The following is a 19,946-nucleotide window of genomic DNA, read 5'->3' as shown; positions in this document are numbered from 1 at the left end:
GGTCCTGGACGGCCACCACCAGGCTCTGCTTGAGCGCGTCTCTATCCTGCAGGGCCCGCGCCGTGCGCACCTCGCCCGTGTGCACCCCCACCGAGGAGAGCCCTGGCTCGCTGGCCTTGAGCAGGCGGTAGGACAACCAGGCGTTCTGACCTGAATCGCGGTCAACAGCCACCACCTTGGTCACCAAGTAGCCGGGCTCTGCAGAGCGGGGCGCCAACTCCACTCCAGTGGAGCCGTCGCTAGGAAGGGCGGGGTGCAAGATCTCCGGTGCGTTGTTGTTCTGGTCCAGCACGAACAGGCTTAGTGTCACGTTGCTGCTGAGCGGCGGGTCCTCGCTGTCGCGTGCAGTCGCCCACAGCTGCAGGTCCCGAAACTGCTCACAGTCGAGGGAACCCAGTGCGTACAGGACTCCAGTGTCTGAGTTCCTGGAGACATAGGACGACAGTGGCGCCCGCTGGAGGATGTTCTCTGCCAGGGAGTAAATGACCTGAGCGTTTTCATCAGAGTCGGGGTCCTGAGCGGTCATCAAGAAGATGAAGGTGCCTCTGGGGTAGTTCTCTGAGATATAGGCGGAGTAGGAGGCATGAGAGAAGGCGGGCGGGTTGTCATTGGTGTCTGCCACGTTCAGCAAAATGTGAATTTCCGTGGACAGGGGTGGACTTCCCCGATCAGTGGCGGTCACCGTGATGTTGTAGCTAGGAACCTGTTCCCGGTCTAAGACTGTGTCAGTCACTTAACTATAGTAATTTCCGTAAGACTTTTGTAATTTAAAGGACAGATTCCCTTGGATGAAACAGATCACCTGCCCATTTTCCCCAGAGTCTTGGACATTTATATTTAAAAGGGCTATTAATGTCCCTCTCAGAGAGTCTTCCAGAACAGAGCTGGTGAGAGAGGTGACAACTACTTCAGGGGCATTGTCATTCGCGTCCAGAACTGTGATCAGGACTTTGGCTTGTGCGGCATATCCCGCATTATCCATTGCTCGCACTTCCATCTCGTAGAATTCTGATTCCTCGTCGTTGAGCTCTCTTGTTGAAATTGTTCCTAAATTATAACCTAGTTTGAAAACTTGGGCCGCTTTGTCGTCCACATAACAGAAGGAATACATCACTTCCGCATCGGTTCCTTCGTCAGGGTCGTTGACGTTTACCAGGAGCAGCTGAGTGCCCACGGCCACATCCTCCGGAACGCTCACGCGGTACTTCGACTGAGCAAATGCTGGTGCGTTGTCGTTCACGTCAACTACCATAACGCGGACACGCGCGGTGCCGCTGCGGACCGGGTCGCCCCCGTCGGAGGCCGTGAGGACCAGGTGGTGAACCGCTTTTTCCTCCCCGTCCAGGACGCGCTCCAGCACCAGCTCCGGGTACTTTTTCCCATCCGCTCCGCTTTGCATGTCTAAGGAGAGTGAGTTTTCGGGCTGAGCTCGTAGCTCCGGAGAGAGTTCTTCCCGATATCCGGATCCCAAGCGTGGGGAAGGGGGAACCGCATCCCAGTGGCTGCATTTTCACTCATTTTTATTTCTAGTTCACCTTCCGGGAAGTAGGGAGCGTTATCATTAACGTCCCTTACTTCTATCTCCACTCCGTATCTTTTCACTTTATCCTCCATGAGAATCTCTAGATTTAATTAACATTTGATGGCCCCGTACGGAGCTCCTCCCGGTCTATCCTGCCCGCCGTGATCAACTTGCCACTTTGCAGACTCAGCGAAAAGTTGCGTCCTACCTCTGGAAACAATGAGGACTCCGCGCTCCGCCAGCTCCCGGGGTTCCAGCCCCAGATCTTTGACGATATTACCCACACTAGAGCCTTTCTCCAGCTCCTCAGAGGACTGAATAGCGGATCTGGGAGCACCCGCTTTCCCACAGGATCCCCAGAGGACTCCCAGCAGGACGGCCGTTTGTAGCCCTGGTGCAGATGCGAAGGAATCATTATCACGTTCCTCAAGGATTATTTCCAAATTCGCCCTTGACCACGGACGTCAAGATCAGCTCTTCGGTTCTTGGATTAGGAGGGTTGGGGGCCAGAGCTTCTCTGCTCAGTTGCCTCACAGTCCTTTTCTGTCTGTCGGTGCTTTGTCCTTTAGGCGCGTGCTCCGTGAGCAGTACCCCTCTGCTTTTCTCTTTCTGATTGGTGAACAGCAAGCGCCCAGAGTCCTAACCAATTACTACACAGTCTTGAACACCGGGAAAGGATTTTTGCTTTTTATTCCTTAAATAGCTCCATCTACTGTTCTTTAATAGGAATGGAAGTGGAGTCTACTAAAAATCACAGTATTTGTTCTAGTTGAAACTTCGGGGAGCTTCTTTTTATTTCCCTGAAATTTTTCATACAGATACTTTCCTGACATTATTTTTTGTAGCTGCAGGTATATTCTGATTTTTTCCAAGGAGCTTGTAAACAAATTTGAAGTTTCTATAAACAGTTATTTTAATCTTATAATGTTACAGCTCCTAGTTTGAGACCAATCCCAACACACCTATCATGGGACTTTCCCCTAGGTAGTTCCCATTTTGATAAATCACATAGTAGAATACTTGAGACTTTCTGGCTCAGTTATGATTTGGAGCAAAAAATTTTGATAGATATCCTGAATTTGTTTTAATGGAAGTACTACTTGATTAGGTTCTTGACATTTAACACTTAATTTAGAAACATTTTCACAATAATATGAAAACCTGAAAATGAGAAATGTAATTGTATACATCATCAGAATCAAACCTGTCAGGAAGTCAAGTGAAGAAGACATGTGAACAGTTTCAGAACAAAGTGGAAGCATTTCAACTTGCATTGCCTGAAAATAGGGGCAGTACTCCAAAACTCTACCAACACATTAATTTTTTTGAAGTTTGGTATTGGAGATAATTTAGCAAAAGGAAATTAGTAATCAAAAGAATATTATAAACTTACCTTTTCCTGGGTAACAGACCTATTCCGATTACTGAGATTTACAGATAATGCATTTGAAAGTCCATCAAAATATAGGGAAAAAAATCTCCATAAGAGATATCTGGCTATTTTGTTTTCATGAATGTAAACATCTATATTTATATTCTGAGGGTGGGCACGTTTGGTAGGTATAAAGTGTTATCTGTAGAATTGGGAGGGAGTCTACAGGCAGCTGTTAAAAAGATCTGGCCTAAAATTGACCTACTTAGTGGGATTCAAAGAATCCCTAGCAAATGTACCTGAACATTATTATCGAATCATTACCATACCCTTACTGTATTAAAAAATTCTCATGCACTTTACTTGGTAGTAAATAGAGTTTAAAAAAGCCTTATATACTCAAAATATTGATGTACCAAAGAAGATAAACAGCCACAGAATGAAAACATTTATGCTTCAGTTAAAAATATTTGGATGTTGGCAGCATCACAATACCCACTTCTCACAGTAAAGAAGATCCTTTGGGGTAGATAAAGAATATCTCATGAAATTATCAAAATACTTGACTATTAATGACTTTAGTGGCCCACAGAGAAACAGAAAATATTGATACTGAAAAAATGAACTTGAAGGGGAGTAGATATAATCTGTTTCAGATTTTCTTACCAGATATTGGTTCGAAATTAAACCAAAATATTTGCAGGTGAAAGACGTTAGTTGAACATATAAATAGAAGCAACAGAGTGAGAGTTCGTCTTGTTATTCTCCTTACTGACACTTACTACCAAAGAAGCTTCATTACAGAGGTCTTGTGGGGGGACCATTTCTGGCGTCGTGGTGAGAAGATTACACCTAGTTTTTCCGGAATCGGAGGCTACGTACAGATTGTAGGAGTAAGGCAGTGTTCCTTCGCTGAGGTTGGGAGAAACCCCCAGTTCAGTCCTAGAACAGAGACCAGGCTGAAAGCAGCTCCAGGTGGGGCTGGAGGAGCGTCTCAGGCGCAGAGCGATGGCCAGAATCACCGCGAGGAGGAAGAACACAGAGATCAAGGCCAAGGCCACCACCAGATAGAACTGCAGATCAGCCTCGGGGTCAGATGGTGCGGGGCGATCGCGGAGGTCTGGCAGCCCCTCTTGCGAGCTGTCCGCGAAGACTAGGTACAGCGTGGCGGTGGCTGAAAGGGGTGGCTGTCCTCCGTCTCGTACTGCGACCAGCAGGCGCTGGCGGGCTGCGTCCCTGTCGCCCAATGCACGCGCTGTGCGCACCTCGCCCGTGGGCATCCCGAGGCTGAAGAGCCCGGGCTCGCTGGCCTGCAGCACGTGGTAGGACAGCCAGGCGTTGTGTCCCGAGTCTGCGTCCACCGCCACCACCTTGGTGACCAGGTAGCCCGGCTGCGCCGCCCGTGGCACCGTGTCGAAGAGCGCCGAGCCGTCGGGTCCCAGCGCCGGGTACAGCACCCTGGGAGCGTTGTCGTTGCGGTCGTCCACCCACACGCGCAGGCTGACGTTGGCGCTGAGCGCGGGCGAGCCCTGGTCACAAGCCTGCAGCGTCAGCTCGAAGGCAGGTAGCTGCTCATGGTCGAAGGCGCGTTGCGCGAACACCACCCCGCTCTGTGAGCTCACAGACACGTAGGACGACAGCGCCCGAGGTTCCAGATCACTGGCCACTATAGAGTAGGAGATGCGGCTGTTGGGCCCTAAGTCCGAGTCGGAGGCGCTGACTTGAGCGATGAAGGCGCCAGGAAGGTTGTTTTCGGCCACGTGGACCACATAGGAGGCCTGGTGGAAAACCGGAGCGTTGTCGTTGACGTCGGCGACGTGCAAAGTGACGCTTGTACTGGAGGAGAGGGGCGGCTTCCCCTTGTCAGTGGCCGTAATGGTGATGTTGTACTCCGGGGTTTGCTCCCGGTCCAGGGTCCCGTCTGTTACAAGCTTGTAGTAGTTACTGGCGGAAGATTCAATTCTAAAAGGAACGTTTTCTTCAATGAGGCATGTAATCTCCCCATTTTCCTCAGAATCTTTATCATGTGTTTTGAACAGAGCTATCACCGTGCCAGGTTCTGCATCCTCTGTAATGGAACTGGCTACCGAAGTGAAAACCACGTCTGGGGCATTGTCATTTTCATCTAGAATGTCTAGTATAATTTTACATTCAGTGGCCATGCCTCCTCCGTCCTTGGCTTCTATGTTCATAGTATAGCTGCTACTGATTTCGAAGTCTATAAGGTCTCTGGATTTGATTTCTCCGCTTTGATGGTCTAACATAAACATATTTCCAACATCATCTCGTAGAGTTTTAAAAGAGTAGGTAATCTCAGCGTTGACACCCTCGTCCTGGTCGGTGGCGGTTACCATTATCACAGAGGTGCCTGGGGGCACATTCTCACGCAGGCTGACTCTGTATTCATCCTGGCTGAACACTGGGGGGTTATCGTTGGCGTCGGTGACCTCGATCCGGATTTCGGTGGTGCCAGTTCGTACAGGGTCGCCCCCGTCCACCGCTGTTAGGACCAGGAGGTGGGAGCTCTGCTGCTCCCGGTCCAGGGGCTTCTCCAACACCAATTCTGGGGCGTTCTTGCCTTTAGTCTTGTCTTTCACCATTAGAGAAAAATGCTCATTAGAGCTGAGTCGGTAACTCTGGAGAGAGTTGCGCCCTACATCTGCGTCTATAGCGGATTCCAGGCCAAACCGAGAGCCTCGAATTGCTAATTCATTGATTTGTAAAACAAAGCCATCTTGGGGAAAATGTGGTGGATTGTCATTTATATCTTCTATTATCACGTTTATGTGAAAAACATTTAGGGGATTCTCTGCTACAATCTCTAAGGGCAGGACACAAAGAGGTTTTCGGGGACAGAGCGACTCCCGATCTATTCTGTCACTGACGAGTATGTTCCCGTCGTCTGTGTTCACGGTAAAGTATTGTTTCTCCGCACTAACTCTGAGGTTGCGGGTCAATAAGTCCCGTACGTGCAGCCCCAGGTCCTCAGCCAGGTTCCCCACCACTGAGCCCCTGGCCATTTCTTCGGGAATAGAGTAGCGGATCTGCTCCGAGAGGGCCCCGCAGAGCAAAGGCAGCAAGAAGAGAAAGAGTACTTGCCGCCGCCAGATCCCGCTCCTTTGTTTCGCGCTATTTGCCATTCTTCTCGCGGGTCGCTGCAGCCTCGGACGTTAAGAAAAGATGCTTTACAAATCGCTTTAAAAATATTTACTTCCAGCACGTAAAAAAATCAATGTTCCCAGTCTGAGGACTTCCCAGTACGTTTCCGGAATCAGATTTGCCGAGTCCGCGTCACTCTCATTTCTGACTTGCTTCTGTGACTGCGCAGAAAATCATCCGGGTAGATCGCCTGCTCCACCTCTAGTAGCGCGTTGGCCAATAGCGGCGCTCAGAGTCGACTTTAGAAAACTGCAGTCAGAATCTTTTGTAAATTCAGTGGGATTCGGTATTCAGACAGAAGTGTTGGACCAGTGTGTAGAGAACTAGGCAGGCCGAGTTTTGAATGCGTCTTTTTTCCCAGTGTTTACAACCCAGGAAGGTTCCTTAAAGATGGGATCCTATAGAAGTGCCATTAATTCGGTAATGGCGGATTAAAAGCTTGTCTTTTTCTATTTAGAGGCAACGTACACACTGGAAGAACAAGGCAAAGTCTTCTCTCCAGACTTAGAACAAAGAGCATGAGGGAAAACAGCCCCACCAAGTGGTATGGAGAAATTTTGACAGTCACAAAATGACACCCAGTATTACGTTCAACCTGATGTTTGGATAAATTTCCTCCTTTTATCAGAGGAAACTGAAAGAGAGCTGAAAGTTATATAAAGCATACTCAGGGTAAGGATTGCCAATGCCATAAAATCTTCCTTGTTACTTAAAAGGAGACTTATGGCAATACTTATTAGTGTTTTCAACTTTCATAAAGAGAATATAAAGGTATAGCCTAGCAGGTTACCATAGGAATTTAGTAACATGAAATGTAAAGGTGTTTCATGTTTATCCTCATATGTTGCACCTTAACAGAACTTTATAATTACCTCTAAGTCAAAATAACCTTCTTAATATCAAGTTTCGAAGCCAACCCTTCTTTTTATTTTCCAAGATCTTGGTTACCAGCTCCTAACTAATCCACGCTATGTAAAAAATATGGAACAATCTCCCTCTCTCAGCCAAACACCTTATGTTCTTTTTATCCATTTAACTCCAGTTCAAGCACAATATCTTAAGTCTTTTTTCTCAGTTTGAAATTCCATAAGCATAATACTATCCCTAGATGCTCAGAACACTCAAACATTTTTTCAGGACTTCCAGACAAATCAAGGCATCTTTTGGAGGACTCCTGTCTCCTGTAGTTGAAATTCTTCTCGCCCAAGCACCAGATACTTAATTTACAGTTTACATTAAGGTCAATTGATGAAGGAGAAACATAAAATTAAAAGGGAACATGAATATGCAAGTAATTTGGGCCAAATATCTAGGAGTAGTGTGAGAGTGCTGCACTGAGCTGATGATGGAGATGATTCCTGTGACCAAATACCCGAGATAAGGCTCCTTCCCTCATTTTCCTAGACATGCCTCAGATAACATGTATGGCATTAGGTGCCTATCAAGGCTTCAATAACAAGTTGGTCTTGAATATAAGAATTGAGTATACTTACGTGTGATACAAAATGAGCTTATGAGGGAAAGACTGGGAAAATTCATGATTCCAAGGCATATTGAAAATAAATGAACAAACAAAAATACCCAGAGGAATACAAGCTAAATCAGTCATTTACAAAGTCTAAATACCCACCGCATCTCTTATATTCACAAACTATTCTATATGAATATATCTGAAAAAGTAAGCATCTTCAGCAGATTTGAAGACAACTTTATGAAAAACACTGTATGAAAATTAAGTTGTTTCTATATGTGAATTTAAATTTAAAGTCTTTAAAGTGTTAAAAAGCAAAAATGTTACTTTAAGGACTAAGGTGTGCCTGACCCAAGCCACGGTGTTTTTGATCACCTCATATGTATGCAAAAGCTGGACAATTAATAAGGAAGACCAAAAAGGAATTGAGTTATGGTGTTGGCAAAGAATGTTGAATATACCTTGGACTGCCAAAAGAATGAACAAATCTGTCTTGGAAGAGGTACAGCCAGAATGCTCCTTGGAAGTGAGGATGGCGAGACTTCATCTCACATACTTTGGACATGTTATAAGGAGAGACCAGAGTAAACAGTCAGCGAAAAAGAAGAAAACCCTCTACAAGATGGATTCACACAGTGGCTGCCACAGTGGGCTGTAGCATAACAACGATCATGAAGATGGTGCCGGACCAGGCAGTGTTTCATTCTGCTGTACATAGGGTCGCTATGAGTCAGAACCGACTTGATGGCACCTAACAACAACATATATGAATTGACTAGATTTTAAAACCCTCAACACATACACACACAAACAGTCAACATAAGCAAAAGAATAAAAGGAAGTAACACCAGCTCAACAATTCAATTATTTCTTTACAACAACCCAACAATTTCACAGTAGAAAAATAAAATGTCTGGAACTTAAGAAAATAAATGAATTCTATATTTCCTCTTCCAAGAGCCCGTTAAATTAAAAGGCAGTCAATATGTCTGGTTTGGTAGCATGAAGCAACGAAACAAAGCTGAAATACTCAACAGGATCTAAACATATTACCAGCCATTAAGAATCAGAATAGAATTGTTTTGTGCTCAGAAAAAGCTCCTGTGTGTAGATGTATGTATGTGTGTATGCATACTTGTGTATATATGTGTGTGTGATATATATAAAAGAGAGCTAGACAGAGCATGCAATGGAAGCAATAGGGTCAAATCTGCACATTAGAATAGCAGATAATTTTAGAATATAATGCTAAATCAGTACAGGCAACTATAGGGAACAAAATAAGTTTTGGTATCATAATCAGCTTTACATTGATAACTACAGACACTGACAATAGAAAAATAATACTAAAACTCAATACAAAGTAAGCCATGATAGCTGAACTAGTCCTTTGGAATCAAAAGAAAAACATACCACCAGTAAAAAAATGGCTTTCACAAACCTTTCTGAAAAATGATGGTAGTTTGATGAAAGTACATAAACTCACATGTACTGCTCTAAATATGTAGTGTAAACTGAGTATGCCCACCCCCCCAAAAAGAGTTTTCATAACAGGATCAGAAAAAAGCTAATTGAAAGACTTGTGCCAAGACGCCAGCACTTGGGAGACAGGGAAATAAATCTCACCTGATTATTCGTTGGATCGCTTTTGCCTAAACCGGTAGCTAAGTCTTCAGCTACCAAGAGTGGCTCGCTTTTCTCATAGCTCTCCTGGCTGATGAGCGTATCAGCGTAGTTGGGCTGAGGGAAGATCAGGTGACTCTTCCGCGAGTCCGCGGTGAGGGAGACCTCGTGAGAATAGGTCTGCAGGAAGGCCTGCACCCGGTCCACACCCACAAAGTGCGAGGCAGGCGCGCCAGTCAACGCTTCTCCCGGAGCCTGGAGCAGGCGCGATGAGTGCCAGCGCCTCAGCCTGAGCGCCAGCAGCACGAGGACAAAGGCGAGGAAGACGCAGGAAACCGTGGTCACAGCCACCACCAGGTACAGCGTGAGTCCGGAGTCGTCAGGGTTGGCGGGAGACTCTAGGCTGCCCAGATCGGCCAGCACATCGGGGATGCTGTCGGTCACGGCCACGGTGAGCGTGACGGTGGCCGAGAGAGGGGGCTGGCCGTGGTCCTGGACGGCCACCACGAGGCTCTGCTTGAGCGCGTCTCTGTCCTGCAGGGCCCGCGCCGTGCGTACCTCGCCCGTGTGCACTCCCACCGCGAAGAGCCCTGGCTCGCTGGCCTTGAGCAGGCGGTAGGACAACCAGGCGTTCTGACCTGAGTCACGGTCAACAGCCACCACTTTGGTCACCAAGTAGCCGGGCTCTGCAGAGCGGGGCGCCAACTCCACTCCAGTGGAGCCGTCGCTAGGAAGGGCGGGGTACAAGATCTCCGGTGCGTTGTCGTTCTGGTCCAGCACGAACAGGCTTAGTGACACGTTGCTGCTGAGCGGCGGGTACCCGCTGTCGCGTGCCGTCACCCACAACTGCAGGTCGTGGAACTGCTCATAGTCGAAGGAACGCAGTGCGAACAGGACTCCAGTGTCGGAATTGATGGAAATGTAGGAAGACAGAGGCGCCCCCTGGATGGTGTCCTCGGCCAGAAAGTAAATAACTCGGGCGTTCTCTTTGCTGTCCGGGTCGTGGGCTGTCACTGAGAAGATGGAAGAGCCTCTAGGATTGTTTTCAGGAATGTAGGCTGAGTAAGTGGAGTGAAGGAAAGCAGGCGCGTTATCGTTGTCATCGGCCACATTCAACGAGATGTGAGTTTCTGTAGACAAAGGCGGACTTCCCTGGTCTGTGGCTGTCATCGTTATATTGTAGCTCTGGACCTGCTCCCTGTCCAGTGCTTTGCTTGTTATCAACTTGTAGTAATTTCCGTAAGTCTTTTCTAACTTAAAAGGCAAATTTTTAGGAATGAAACAGGAGACCTGACCATTTTCTTCAGAGTCTTGATCTTGCACGTTAAGAAGAGCAATTACCGTACCTGGAGGAGAGTTTTCCAGCACTGAATTAGTAGAAGAGGTAATAGTTATTTCTGGAGCATTATCATTTACATCTACAACAGTGATCAACAGCTTAGCGATGGTCACCAGACCTCCACCATCTTGGCCTTGAATTTCCATCTCATAGAATCTATATTTCTCATAATCCAGAGACCCTCGTATTAGGACTTCTCCAGTTCGAGAATCCAACTGGAATATTTCCGAAACTTTGCTTTCTGTATTCCGGAATGAATACATCACTTCCCCATTGACTCCTTCGTCTGGATCCGTTGCGTTTACCACGAGCACCCGAGTTCCGGAGCTGAGGTTCTCAGGAACACTCACTCGATACACAGACTGTGTAAACTTTGGGATGTGGTCATTTACGTCGAGGACCACCACCCGAATGGGAACAGCGCCCTTGCGGATGGGATCGCCTCCATCTAAAGCTGTAAGGAGGAGGAGGTGAGCAGCCTCTTTCTCTCGGTCCAGAGCCTGTTCCAGCACTAGCTCTGGATTCTTGACTCCATCGCTTCCGCCTCGCACGTGCAAGGAGAAGTAACTATTAGGGCTGAGCTGGTAGCTCTGGAGGGAGTTCACGCCCACATCTGGATCCTTAGCATTAGGAAGGGGGAATCGCAATCCCGGAGTTGCGTGCTCACTGATTTTTATCTCTACTTCCTCTTCCCGGAAGCTGGGGGCGTTATCATTAATATCCATTATTTCTACCTCCACTCCATAAATCTTCAAGATGTCTTCCGCAAGAATCTCCATATTTAAAAGACAGGCGGAAACCATCTCACAGAGCTCCTCCCGGTCTATCCTGCCTGCTGTGATCAAGCTGCCGCTTCGCGGGTTCAGAGCGAAAAGCTGCGTCCTACCTCTGGAGACGATGCGGACTCCGCGCTCCGCCAGCTCCCTGGGCTCCAGCCCCAGGTCCTTGGAGATGTTGCCCACAAAGAAACCTTTGTCCGTCTCTTCGGGTACGGAGTAGCGGATCTGTCCTGCCCGGGACTCCCGCAGTGTCCCCAGGAAAATGCACAGCAGGACCAGTCCGCCGCGGTCCAGGCGCGGAAGCCGATCAACCATGGCAGTGTCTGAGCCCAATATTCCGCGGTTTCTTGCGTCAGTTTGTTTCTGCATCAGTTTGTGTGTCTACGAATTTCGGGCCGTCATCATCCAAAATATATTAGAGAAGGAAGGGAAATGCTTTAAGATTCCAGCATCAGGCTCGGTGAGTATCCATCTCATTCCGCTTTGTGTGGCAGAGGTGGGGGAGGGAGGGACTCGAGCGCTCGCAGCTTCCCATTCCCTGATTGGTGAACAGCGGCGCCTAGAGCCCAATCTTATTTTTGCAACATGTAAGAAAAACCCAACTAATGTGCGGGTCAGGAAGAAATGATTACTTACCTCTTTGAGAATCACACGTATTTGTAAGGTTAAAATTGCAAACGATGAAGACTTACATGATTTTAAAAGTTTACCAAGAGCTCTTATGAAAGGAGGATGCATGGCTATAATTATTATCAATGTTTCTTTGAGTATAATGAAGACAAAACGTTTGAGAAAAGTTGAATCGCTTTGGGGTTGTCATTTAAAATAAGGATATATTCCACATCCTTAACTAAAAGGTACTTAACTTCATGAAATTTTTTTCTAGATTTCACTCTTGAATTTACCGTTAAATGCCTTTGAAAAGTAGGATTGAAGCATTGTTCACTTTAGTCTTAACAGTGATATCCATAGGTTTATCCTACATTGACTTTAGGAACTTTATGAAAAGATTACCTAGAATCTTGAAATAACAGTGCCATACAATATTGGAATATAAAAGCATTATTTTAAACACTTACCTGTTTAAAAGTCTTATCTGCTTCAACACTAGGTGTTAAAATGCTAGCCAATAGCACTGAGGGGCTATTTTTGTTGAGACTATCTTGGGTGGCTGGACAATGATCAACAGATGTGAGAAAATTAAATTCTGGATTAGCTTGATCCTCAGGCACACACAAATTATAGGCATAGGGCAGTGTTCCCTCACTGTAGTTGGGAGGAACCCCGGGATCAGACTTGGCACAGAGAACAGACCCAAAGCAGCCCCCGGAGGTGGGACTGGAGGAGCGTCGCAGACGCAGGGCGACGGCCAGAGTCACCGCGAGGAGGAAGAGCACAGAGATCAAGGCCAAGGCCACCACCAGATAAAACTGCAGCTCGGCCTGGGGGTCAGAGGGCGCGGGGCGGTCGCTGAGGTCCGGCAGCGCCACCTGCAGGCTGTCTGCAAACACCAGGAGCAGTGTGGCGGTGGCTGAAAGGGGTGGCTGCCCTCCGTCACGCACTGCGACCAGCAGGCGCTGGCGGGCCGCGTCCCTGTCGCTCAAGGCACGCACTGTGCGCACCTCGCCCGTGCGCAGCCCCAGGCTGAAGAGCCCGGGCTCGCTGGCCTGCAGCACGTGGTAGGACAGCCAGGCGTTGTGTCCTGAGTCTGCGTCCACCGCCACCACTTTGGTGACCAGGTAGCCCGGCTGCGCCGCCCGTGGCACCGTGTCGAAGAGCGCTGAGCCGTCGGGTCCCAGCGCCGGGTACAGCACCCTGGGCGCGTTGTCGTTGCGGTCGTCCACCAGCACGCGCAGGCTGACGTTGGCGCTGAGCGGGGGCGAGCCCTGGTCACGCGCCTGCAGCGTCAGCTCGAAGGCGCGCAGCTGTTCGTGGTCGAAGGCGCGTTGCGCGAACACCACCCCGCTCTGCGCGCTCACAGACACGTAGGATGACAGCGCTCCAAGTTCCAGGTCGCTGGTCAGGATGGAGTAGCACACTTGGCCATTCGGCCCCAGGTCCGGGTCCGAGGCGCCGACGTGCGCTATGGAGGCGCCGGGAGGGTTGTTTTCTGGCACATGAACCACATAGGCGGATTGTCGGAAAACGGGTGCATTGTCGTTGACGTCGACGACGTGCAGGGTGAGGCTTATGCTGGAGGAGAGGGGCGGCTTGCCCTTATCGGTGGCTGTGATGGTGACATTATACTCTGGGGTCTGCTCTCGGTCCAGAGCCCCATCTGTTACTAGTTTGTAGTAATTCTTAGAAGAAGAGTGAATCTTGAAAGGCACATCTCTTTCTATGCTACACAAGACTTCCCCATTTTCCCCAGAATCCTGGTCCCTTGTTTTGAGGAGGGCTACCACCATTCCGGGACGGGAATTCTCCAAAATCTGATCAGAGAGAGAGGTGATTATTATTTCTGGAATGTTGTCGTTTTTGTCCAGAACGTCTATGATTATTTTACACTGTGTAGAAAGAGATCCTCTGTCCTTTGCTTCCACATCCATCGTATATCTTTCTACTTCTTCAAAATCCAAGGCTTGATTAGTTATAATGTCTCCTGTAGTTGAATCCAGAGAAAACACATGCTGGGCTTTGTCAGCCACATTAAGAAAGGAGTAGGTGATTTCCGCGTTGACGCCTTCGTCCTGGTCGGTGGCCCTCACCCTCAGTACGGAGGTGCGAGGGGGCACGTCTTCCCTTAGGCTGACCCTGTACATGTCTTGGCTGAACACAGGGGGGTTATCATTGGCATCCACTACGTGGATCCGGATCTGTGCCGTGCCGCTTCGGGGCGGGTCCCCGCCGTCTAAAGCCGTCAGGACCAAGTGGTAAGCGCTCTGCTTTTCTCGGTCCAGGGTCTTTTGCAATAGTAATTCTGGATATTTGCTACCATCGGGATTGTCTTTCACCACCAACGAGAAATACTCATTAGGACTTAAGTGGTATTTGTTCAGTGAATTCATATTAATATCGGGATCTTTTGCCGACTCAAGAATTGTTCCCATTCCTGGGCTGACAGATTCACTGATTTCTAAGTTTATTTCATCTTTACGGAATTGAGGGGCGTGGTCATTAATATCCTCAACAACCACAATGACATGAAAAATATTTAAAGGATTTTCCACCACGGCTTCCAACTGCAACTCACATATTCTTCTCTCTCTGCATATCTCTTCACGATCTATCCGGTCCTTCACAAGCAAGTCCCCACTCTCTAAGTCTACGTTGAAATGCGGCTTCTCAGCGCTAACTCGTAGTTTCCGAGCCGACACATCCAGGACGCTGAGCCCTAGGTCTCTGGCGAGGTTCCCCACCACCGAGCCCTTGGCCAGCTCCTCAGGAATCGCGTAGCGGATCGGCTCGCAGAGCGCGGGGCAGAGCAAAGGCAGCAGGAAGGCAAACAGTACCTGCCGCAGGCCGGCCGAGCGCCTCTGCGCGCAGCTCCCTCCCATTCCGCGCTCCAGTTCTCTCCTGGCCCCCGCGTTTCTGGAAAGCTGAAGAAACTGCAATCCCCGGCGTCCCTGCAAGAGCATTTGGCCCAGGACAGGCAGAGTCCCCAGTCTCGGGTCTGGGAATCCGTGTGTGCTGGGCAGGGTCTGCGTGGCTGCGAGCTTCAGTGTGTGAGCGTGTTTCCTTCTCTCGGTGTTTGTGGCTGCGCAGGAAATCCCAGATTGGAGGCTGAGGGATCCCGGGTATCAGCGTTTGCTCTGCACTGGCCGACAGCGGCGCCCAGAGGCTGAGTGTGGGATTGCAGCCTAGCTTTTCTCTCCATCTCTATTTCAGGAAATCTTTTTCTTTAGGTACAAGTTGACAAGAGCTAAACTGTTTGAATCTTACAGACACGCCATGACTATCATATCTTTTCATACAGTAAAAATTTGAATTTATTTTGAATAGATGAAAGTTTTTATTTTAGAATAAAAAAGTGAAAAAGAATAGAGTGAAAAGTTGGACTCCTCTCCCAATGCCCACTGCTATCCAGTTCCTCCATCCAGAGGCAATCACTGTTGTTACTGCTAAGGGTAATTATTCACGAAGCTGATAGTATTTAATATAAGCAAAAAAATTTTGTCTTCAATCCAAGCCCATATTTACCTAGAAAGCAATCATCTTTTCCACCTATTTTTAGGAACCAGAGTGCAGCCATTCCCATATTCACTACAAACATCCAGATTGCCGTGCACTGCATTTAAATACTTATATTTAAAAACATTTACTTACAATAGCTACAGTGTCAAAGAGTAGTTTTTAACCAATATTTTTCAAAATAAAGGAATTATTTGAGATGGATGTATGATAATTTTGACTTTCATGAAGATAAGTTTAAATGATAGTTTCGATGATTTAATGGTTAATACCTATGGCCCTGAAGGTCGTGCTCTCCTTCCACAGACCTATCACTGAACAACTGTTAATATGAAAAAACAGTCATGTTCTCGTAGTATTTGGCACACATTAGAACATTCTTTGACTTTATGCTACCATATTAATTTAAAAGAATATAATAATTTCAAAATAAGAGATCAAACCAAATACATCACTATATTCAATGAACTATACAGGTTCATCGGTTACTCCAGTGATACTTTTAGAATAATTTTGTGTACTTCTCTGCTTATATTTTAATCTCCTGCAGAGATGACATTTCTTTCTTGACTCTAATAGTTTCTACTCTCAAAATGAGAGGTAAGATTTCCTTTTCTCTACAGTAAGGGGCCATTGAAATATCTTTGGCAAACATCCCTAGTTCCTGTTCTTGGAAACATATACCTAAATCTATCTGCCTCCCCAATCTATATTTTTTTGCAGCCTTAGAGGAGAATTTAACAAAAAATACAAAGAGAGCAGAAATCAAAATTTCCTTGAGTTAACCTTCTATAGGCTCTGTAGACTCCCTATTGCGCAAGGAAAGTCAAATTAAAATGCTGTATCTTCCACACAGCACTATGAAATTAGAGAATCACCGGCAAAAGGATGCTGCAGTGTTACCAGGTATGATTACAGTTATGAATTGTTAATAGACCACCAATGAAAAGTTTAAATCTATCTAGGAAGTGTTTTCAACTACAAACTCAGTTTGAAAACTATAGTTGAAAATTATAACTACAAAGGTACATTGTCCTTCTTGTGAAGAACAACATTCAATGACATTTGGCTTTGGGTTGTGTTTCCAGTAAAGCTCATACATTTGTTTCTGATATTTATCTGTTCTCACCAGATCTGCCTTCAAGACAAGAGCTATATCCTGAAGAAGTCTAAGGGGCTAGGGTTTCAACATGTAGCCACCCAGGAAGGGCACAAATTGACTGACACAGCTCTACACAAGTCCTCTACCAGGAATTGGCAATATTATAATCAACAAGATTATAAAATATAAGGCTCTGCAAAACTAATCACAGCAGCGTTAAGACAAGAGGCCTTCATTGGGACTAGGTGAATATTTACCAGAAAGTAAAAGAAGTCAGCTTTGATAACCAATAATTTTCACTCTCTGATGTTTTCGAAAGGGGCAAGTGCCATTGAAACTGATGGAAAAGTGATGAAAACTTGAAGATTGACTTTTTCCATCAAGCTGCAAACCTAAAAGTAAAACCAGTCATAAATTTTAGAATGAAAGAAAATGAATAAAAATAGAACTCACTGGAACCAAAGGGGTATCTTCTATAGGAAACCTCGAATCATCTAACAAAGGACCCTTTTTCTCGCAGCTCTCCTGGCTGATGAGCGTGTCTGCGTAGTTGGGCTGAGGGAAGATAATGTGGCTCTTCCCGGAGTCCGCAGTGAGGGAGACCTCGTGGGAATAGGTCTGCAGGAAGGCCCGCACCCCGTCCACGCCCACAAAGTGCGAGGCAGGCAGGCTTGGCATTACGCTGTCGGAAGCTTGGAGCAGACGCTTTGTGTGCCAGCGCCGCAGTTTGAGCGCCAGCAGCAGGATGACAAAAGCGAGGAAAACACAGGAGACACTGGCCAGGGCCACCACCAGGTAGAGCGTGAGGCCCGAGGCATCAGGGTCGGCAGGGGGCTCGAGACTTTCCAGATCGGCCAGGACGTCGGGGATGCTGTCCGCCACTGCCACGGTGAGTGTGACCGTGGCCGAGAGAGGGGGCTGGCCGTGGTCCTGGACGGCCACCAAGAGGCTCTGCTTGAGAGCGTCTCTGTCCTGCAGGGCCCGCGCTGTGCGCACCTCGCCCGTGTGCACCCCCACCGCGAAGAGCCCTGGCTCGCTGGCCTTGAGCAGGCGGTAGGACAGCCAGGCGTTCTGTCCTGAGTCGCGGTCCACAGCTACCACCTTGGTCACCAGGTAGCCAGGCTCTGCAGAGCGGGGCGCCAGCTCCACGCCGGTGGAGCCATCGGTGGGGAGGGCAGGGTGTAAGATCTCGGGAGCGTTATCATTTTGGTCAAGCACGAACAGGCTCAATGACATATTACTACTGAGCGGCGGGTCCCCGCTGTCACACGCCGTCACCTGCATCAGCAACTCTTGAAACTGCTCATAGTCGAAGGAGCGCAGAGCATACAGGACTCCAGTGTCGGAACTGATGGAGACGTAGGAGGACAGGGGCGCTCCCTGGACGGTGTCTTCAGTCAGTGAGTAAGTGACCTGGGCGTTCTTCTCGCTGTCAGGGTCGTGTGCAGTTACCGAAAAGATGGAGGCGCCTCTGGGGTTGTTTTCTGGAATGTAGGTGGAGTAGAACACATAAGAGAAGGTGGGTGGGTTGTCATTGATGTCTGCCACGTGCAGGGTGAGGTGAATTTCTGTTGATAGAGGTGGACTTCCCCCATCTGTGGCTGTTACCGTGATATTGTAAGAGGATACCAGTTCCCTGTCGAGGGCACTGTGCGTTACCAATCTATAATAGCTGTCAATGGACTTTTCTAATTTAAATGGCAGATTCCCCGAGATGGAGCAGGTGACCTGTCCATTCTGCCCAGAGTCTAGATCGTGCACGTTTAAAAGGGCTATAACAGTCCCCAGAGGGGAATCTTCAGTCACTGGACTAAACAGAGATGTAACGGTCACCTCCGGACTGTTGTCATTTACATCTTCGACGTTAATCAGAACTTTTGCAGTTGCAAGATATGCTCCTCCATCTTCCGCTTGTATTTCTATTTCATAGACGTCCGTTTCTTCATAATCTAGATTTTCTGATATTTTTATCTCCCCAGTATTTTTGTTTAGCTGGAATTTAAACAAGTGTGTGTCCCCCCGTAATTTTCGGAATGAATATATCACTTCCCCATTGGCGCCTTCGTCCCTGTCGGTGGCTGTAACCGTCAGCAGCCGTGTGCCCACAGGCAGGTTTTCGAGAACACTCACTCGGTATTCTGGCTCGGTGAAGACCGGCGCATTGTCATTTGCATCGAAGACAGTCACACTGACAAGGGCAGTGCCAGATTGGAGAGGGTCACCCCCGTCGGAGGCGGTGAGGACCAGATGGTGCACTGCCTCTTCCTCGCGATCCAGGGCGCGCTCCAGCACCAGCTCCGGGTACTTGATGCCGTTGGCTCGGCTCTGAACCCGTAGGGAGAAGTGCTTATTCGGGCTGAGCTGGTAGCTCTGTAGGGAGTTTACGCCCACATCCGGATCCATAGCTTCCGGGAGTGGAAAACGCATCCCTGGAGGGACGTTTTCATTAATTTTTACGTCTAGATTTTCTGCTTGGAATTTTGGGGCATTATCGTTAATATCAGTTACTTCTATTTCTATCGCGAAAAGCTTCACCCTATCTTCAACAAGGATGTTAAAATTCACCAGACACCTCGCACTCTGAGCGCAGAGCTCCTCCCGGTCTATCCTTCCCGCCGTGATCAAGCTGCCGCTTTGCGGGTTCAGAGCAAAGAGCTGCGTCCTACCTCTGGAGACGATGCGGACTCCGCGTTCCGCCAGCTCCCGGGGCTCCAGCCCCAGGTCCTTGGATATGTTCCCCACGAAAGAGCCTTTGTCTAATTCCTCAGGAAGGGAGTAGCGGATCTGCCGGGCTCCGCTCTCCCACAGCATGGCGATGAAAAGACAGAGCAGGACCAGCTCGCTGCGATCGGGGCGAATTCTTTGAGAGACCATTGTTATCTGGAAACGGGAAGTCTCTTAAATTCCTCAGTGGGCACGTTGTGTGTTTCAATCCCTTCCTTCCTTCTGTGGCTGCAGGGAGTCTCTGTAACCCGCGCACCTTAAATTCTGGACTGAGTTTCCCTGCAGTTCCGGAGTCGGTTTGTAGAAACTGTGGGGCTTGGTGTAGTTGGAGCCCGGAGAATCCTGATGGAAATAGGCCTGCGTTTCTCTCCTAGTAGGTGAACAGCGGCGCTCAGAGTCCTAAGAAGTTACTGCACCCACTGTATATGCAATAGAAAGCAAATGCTATTTGGTTTTTGTTGGATATTTTACCTTACTTCTTTGGTTCCGGCACTCTCACAGGTAAATAAATTACTATTTGTAGGTCACTTGGTGGAGGATAAAATGGAAGTAAAGTACTATAAAATATTACATAATAAGAGTTGATTAAACATATTTGCAACACCTATTTTCCCAATAGAAACATGCCCTTTTTAAAAGGAAAATAATGATTATTTTATTTGATTTTCTAGCTATATTCAGAAAAGTCTTACAATTTTATTTGAAATTGTGATTTAAATGGTCC

General features: G+C 47.8%; 4 protein-coding genes and 1 pseudogene across 8 annotated transcripts in view; all 5 read right to left on the bottom strand.

The window, feature by feature from the left end:
* Positions 1–12,203, bottom strand: part of LOC105756523 (protocadherin gamma-A11-like) — a 12,822-nt gene extending 619 nt beyond the window's left edge. The window contains exon 1 of one of the 2 annotated variants that reach the window (XM_023735627.1): positions 9,340–12,203. In XM_023735627.1, the coding sequence (XP_023591395.1) occupies positions 9,340–11,634 (2,295 nt within the window). In that variant the 5' untranslated portion in view covers positions 11,635–12,203. Of the gene's footprint in view, positions 1–8,260 lie in introns of those variants that run through there. The other variant, XM_023735626.1, reaches the window with a different exon arrangement.
* Positions 1–19,946, bottom strand: part of LOC101354188 (protocadherin gamma-C4) — a 168,077-nt gene that overhangs the window by 81,784 nt on the left and 66,347 nt on the right. The window contains exon 1 of one of the 4 annotated variants that reach the window (XM_004381114.2): positions 12,345–14,843. The exons of the other annotated variants lie outside the window; for them this stretch is intronic. Within the exon in view, the coding sequence (XP_004381171.2) occupies positions 12,345–14,843 (2,499 nt within the window). Of the gene's footprint in view, positions 1–12,344; positions 14,844–19,946 lie in introns of those variants that run through there. 4 annotated transcript variants of the gene reach the window in all.
* On the bottom strand, positions 2–3,201 carry LOC111818979 (protocadherin gamma-A12-like; annotated as a pseudogene).
* On the bottom strand, positions 1,610–7,858 carry LOC105756522 (protocadherin gamma-B2-like). The gene has a single exon (XM_012556847.2). It carries the CDS (start codon positions 6,032–6,034, stop codon positions 3,608–3,610), a length of 2,427 nt encoding a protein of 808 aa, XP_012412301.1. The 5' UTR covers positions 6,035–7,858; the 3' UTR covers positions 1,610–3,607.
* LOC105756521 (protocadherin gamma-A10-like) lies at positions 16,892–19,475 on the bottom strand. Its single transcript, XM_012556846.2, has one exon. It carries the CDS (start codon positions 19,370–19,372, stop codon positions 16,916–16,918), a length of 2,457 nt encoding a protein of 818 aa, XP_012412300.2. The 5' UTR covers positions 19,373–19,475; the 3' UTR covers positions 16,892–16,915.

Source organism: Trichechus manatus, unplaced genomic scaffold, assembly GCF_000243295.1.
Source record: "Trichechus manatus latirostris isolate Lorelei unplaced genomic scaffold, TriManLat1.0 scaffold00080, whole genome shotgun sequence".
NCBI classification, from domain to species: Eukaryota; Metazoa; Chordata; class Mammalia; order Sirenia; family Trichechidae; genus Trichechus; species Trichechus manatus.
The sequence above is the reverse complement of the archived record's forward strand: the minus strand, read 5'-3'. Positions and strand labels throughout refer to the sequence as shown.

Bases quoted from the DNA above. Each gene is read 5' to 3' on its own strand.
- LOC105756522 (XM_012556847.2), bottom strand. From the start codon at position 6,034: ATGGCAAATAGCGCGAAACAAAGGAGCGGGATCTGGCGGCGGCAAGTA.
- LOC105756521 (XM_012556846.2), bottom strand. From the start codon at position 19,372: ATGGTCTCTCAAAGAATTCGCCCCGATCGCAGCGAGCTGGTCCTGCTC.